At 27.8% G+C, this 4,907-nt stretch overlaps 1 protein-coding gene across 1 annotated transcript; it reads right to left on the bottom strand.

Moving 5' to 3' along the window:
* Nucleotides 1–410: 410 nt before the first annotated feature.
* LOC123298576 lies at nt 411–3,626 on the bottom strand. The gene is made up of 2 exons (XM_044880631.1): nt 3,605–3,626; nt 411–1,798 (listed from the first exon to the last, which is right to left on the bottom strand). Exon 2 carries the CDS (start codon nt 1,754–1,756, stop codon nt 533–535), a length of 1,224 nt encoding a protein of 407 aa, XP_044736566.1. The 5' UTR covers nt 1,757–1,798; nt 3,605–3,626; the 3' UTR covers nt 411–532.
* Nucleotides 3,627–4,907: the final 1,281 nt, after the last annotated feature.

The raw sequence follows: 4,907 nt of genomic DNA, 5'->3' as shown, positions 1-4,907 counted from the left end.
ACTTCTTCGTTTTTTAATCAATTTTAATGTTTGTTATGGTATTAAGTCTTGTTATAATGGTGGTTTTATGGCAAGTCTTATTTTACATTTTTATGGGTAATATATACATAGGTAATCAAATGTAAAATAAAGTGTGTTCATTGTTTTTTTCAATGTACCCATTTTCCATTATATTACGTTTCCATTATATGACAGTTATAGAAAGGAAAATTAGGTACCAAAAAAAAAAAAAAGTTAAAAATTAAAAAAATTGAATTATTTACTTTTTTTTAATAAATATTGTTATTATCTGAGTGTCTAAAACGATAAATTATTTTATTCCAAAAAATTTGATATTTTGATTGTAAAGAAAGTATTTAAAACATTTATTTTTAGTTAATATTTTTATTATTTAGTTTTACAATGTTAATTGACATCTTAAGATTATAGTACCTAGCCAAAACTTTACCTGTAGATTAAAATTTGAGAAAATACATATCTCATCGTATAAAATCTGTGTTAGTTTTAGAAGTGATATATGTAAAAAGGGTTTCTACATTTTTTTGAATGTTCCTGGTGGTCTGAAATTCATAAATTTTGTAGCCAAAATGCCTTCAGGCCAATGTTTTGATAATAATATTTCAGATTCTAATTCTCTAGGAACACGTACTCTAAATCTAGCATTGAAATCACCTTCTTTTATTTTTTGTTTTTCGCATTCAAAGTGGTACGTTGGAAACTTTTCTTTCAACAGTTCTTTTACATCATTTTCTGTAGTTGATAGCTCACATCTGCCCACATGAATCCAAAATGCTTTCTCTGTGTCCCTATATCTTTCATACGAAAAAGTTCCACGAGATGCTTGATCTGAAGAATAATAATTGTAGTCATGTTTTCCATTGTATCTCTTGGATGGTGATTTTCGTGATACTTTATCGATTTCTATTTCTTGTAAGCGATATGCGTGTGTCTCTCTGTTTTCGTGTCTGCTCTTTGTGTGATAATCTATTTCTCCGGGTTCCGGAGACGAGACGAACTTAGAAGACGAAGCATGTCTCAAATCATCGTCATATCTTTGAGAGGAGTGGGAGTGATAATGTGGTTGGTGATCAATTGTGGCGTTTTTCATTCGGTTCGTGTCACTATTGATTGATTTCCCTTCATAATTATCAATTAATTGCACTCCATCATAGTCTTGTTTATCATATTTAGTTTTGCTTACGAGTTCTTTCTTCTTTTCACAATAATTTTTTTCTAGCTCACGTATGTTTGGAGATAAATCTTTTTTATCGTGATCATTTAATCTTCTCGTAGAATTATAATTATGACTCATTTTGGGCCTTTTTGACTCAACCTCTTCATCAGAATTTCCATTAGATTTTATTTTATTTCTAACTGTTTGCACTTCATCGTTATTTTTTTCTACTGACACCGTCAAACTTGAATCACCTTTGAAAATTTTTTTAACATTTTCTTTACTCTTATGTGATGAATCATCATTACGAGTAATTTTTGCTTTATTTGACTCATTTTGCTCTATATTATTTGTAGAAGGAGCGATATCTTTTTTTGTTGATGTAGATGCCACTTCAATTACAATCGATGGTGAAGTTGGATCTCCTTTTTTATGTTTTTGAACAGCGTCCTTACTATGTTTATTAGATGGATTAAATGTCTTTTTAATGTGTTCTAACACCTTTGGATGATTCACACGCATGTACTCCTCGAAGTGATCTACATAGTCAGATAAGTGTTGCTTTGATTTTTGAGACGCCATGTTTTCAACTGATTCAATTCTATTAGTAACAATTTAAATGCTCTGAAAATTCAAAAACAAATACAACATTACTACAGTTAATAATTTGTTTTCCATATTTTTAAAACTTTATTTTTATACCATGCATATATGTAATATGCAAGGTATACTAAGTTTAGTTGCAAGTTTGTAACGCTTAAAAATATTAATGCTATGAACAAAATTTTGGTATAGGTGTTTATAAAATCACCGTCTGCCCGTCTGTCTGCCAACACGATAACTCAAAAACGAAAAAAGATATCGAGCTGAAATTTTTACAGCGTACTCAGGACGTAAAAAGTGAGGTCAAGTTCGTAAATGAGCATCATAGGTCAATTGGGTCTTGGGTCCGTAGGACCCATCTTGTAAACCGTTAGAGATAGAACAAAAGTTCTAATGTAAAAAATGTTCCTTATAAAAAAATAAAAAACTTTTGTTTGAAACATTTTTTTGTAAATATCACTGTTTACCCACGAGGGCGTTAATTAGGTGCAAATTTTATAGTATGTATTAATATAGGAATATCAGTTGTGTGTGTCTATTTAAAAGTGAATATCTTTTGTTATTTACGTGACGTCAAAAAAACAAACAACTGCGCATCAACACTGTCTATACATGGTATTTCAACAATAAACTCAGTCAATTGTTTGTTTTCACTTGTTACAAGTATTTATAGTTTACACAAAATAATTACGCATTTAACGTTAGAAATTTCTAATGTAACTTTTCATGTTTGATTACAATTTTTACAAAATGATATCATACAAATGTTTATCACTTGAAAACTAATTTTTGTGCAGTCACAATGTTTCTACTTAAATAAAACTTAAGGTGTTTCGATAAAGAATCGAAAGTGTTACCAAAAACTGAAATTTTGTTTGTCAATTAACGAGTATTTAATACTCCTTATGTGTAAATTTCAAACCAATTCTCTGTACGGTTTAGGAGAAATTAATGATTAAAAACATCCCTTTTTACATGGTGGTATTTGAAGATGGCATAATAAATGCTGGTTTTTTCGTCAGCAAGTGCTTTTAAAATTGTTTTACCATTTACATAAAAATATTCCTCAAATTTTAATCTTTAAAATCATACCAAATTTAAGAACTGTGCATAAACCGTTCAGATAATCGATATACATTTTTCACAAAAGGAATGATTAATTGACAAATAAAATTTCCAATCTTTGTTATTGTTTTCAATTAACGATATCGAAATCCCTTAAAGAATTGAAATGTTTTAGATAAAAAACATTCAAAATTTATTTATGAATGAATTATCCTTTTATACATCTTTTGTGTAAAATAACTTTGATAGTTAATTTCCCCTAAACTATTCAGAGAATCGATATGAATTTTTCACAAAAGACGTATAAAATCAAGATTAATAAAATTTCAAATTTGTTGAATCATTTTCATTTTTTCGATATCGAAATACTTTAAGATTAATACTTTAAAATAAATATACTACTTTATATTTCTACTTAACATAAAACGTACTCTAAAAATTCATTACTACTAAAATAATTCTTTTAAATATTTCTTCTTTTAAAGTCTTGTTAAATAAAATTCTAGAATGTGTCACTAAATAGAAAAATAAATGTCCGTTTTTGTCCAAAATATTTGAAGTAGAAAATTATTAAAAAGTATAAATTATTATACATAGTATACCAGTTGGACAAAGAAAAGAAAAGTATTTTCAAAACTCAAAAGAAAGCTTTTAACAAATTTAATATTGGTAGACTTTTTATTAGAAAGCACATATATAGGTAAACATTAAATACAAGCAGAGAATTATAAAAATTATATAAATTTATTTATTTTTACTCACCAAATTTTCCTAATCACTTGAACGGAAAGAAGTGGTGTAATGAGTGTTCTGCTGGCCTATATATATTGCAAAATTATCTAAGTGCTTATGTACTGAATATCCGTATTGATAAGGAGCACAGGGAGTATTTATTACAAGGAGCTCTTTATATTTTTGATAAAAAATATGTCTCAATGTCCCAAATGATAATTTTGTAGATATTTAGTTATACTTCGACCAGAGGGAGTTCATTTTGGTCACAAGCCCCCTCAATTGGGAGCGGCAGGCTCCCAATTTTCAAAAACAGTACAGGCCCGTTTTAATTATTAATACAAAGCAAAATTAACATAAATCGTATAGCCCGAAACTCAATTTGCTTTTAATTTGCAGTGACTCCCGGTGTTGGAAGTGAGCAGATATAATGTTTCTTTCTTATCACCATAAAAAATATGTATTATGACAATTTATATCGAATATTAAACGTATCCTGTGGTTGAAAAACAAAATCAAACTTTGATTGTGAATATTTTTTTGATTTTTTAAGTTTTTTTACAATCATTTGATAAAATATATGAGGTTTATAAACAAAAGTGATAATATATGAGGGCATTATAATTTTAAACGAAGGAGAAACACAATAGTTACATTAATTGTTAACATTTCTGTAATTTTTAATTTTTGACGAAATTTTGAAAGGTGATTTTAACCCACTTAAAAAAATTGAATTGAATTGAAACCTCGCAATCTTATCACGGATCGATGAGAATAAAATAGAAAAACACGCATGTAACTATAGCTGAACTAAAATGTAGAAAATAATTTCCATTAGTTTAAAATAAAAAATAGAGTGATAGAGAAAAATGTAATTTTATCGCAAAAAGAGTGTGGTGCTTTAACATACTTTATAATGACTTTACTTTTAACAATATTTTTTAATAAAATATTTACAATACTTGGAATTTTATCACAACGGCTTGTGTATTTGAACATCCGTTACTCGTTTTTAGACAACCAATTGAAATTCAAATGAAATTCAAAGTTATATGATCTTTTAAAATTCAATTCGAAAATCCATATCAAAATTTTGAACATATCTTTTTGTTTTAGGTTAATGTATTAGCACCACTTTTAGATTGATGCCTGTGAAACGATGTTTCGTGGATGATTTTTGTTTTTGATAAATTCCGGGTGCTGATCCCAGGACTTGTTGAATACGATACGTGCATGTAGCTTCTAAGTTAAGCATCTTTATTATAAAAATAATAATTAATATTTATATTTATTATCTGGGGTATGTTTACCAAAATAGTATCATTCACATGAA

The sequence above is a fragment of the Chrysoperla carnea genome, chromosome 4 (assembly GCF_905475395.1).
Source record: "Chrysoperla carnea chromosome 4, inChrCarn1.1, whole genome shotgun sequence".
Lineage (NCBI taxonomy): Eukaryota > Metazoa > Arthropoda > Insecta > Neuroptera > Chrysopidae > Chrysoperla > Chrysoperla carnea.
The sequence above is the reverse complement of the archived record's forward strand: the minus strand, read 5'-3'. Positions and strand labels throughout refer to the sequence as shown.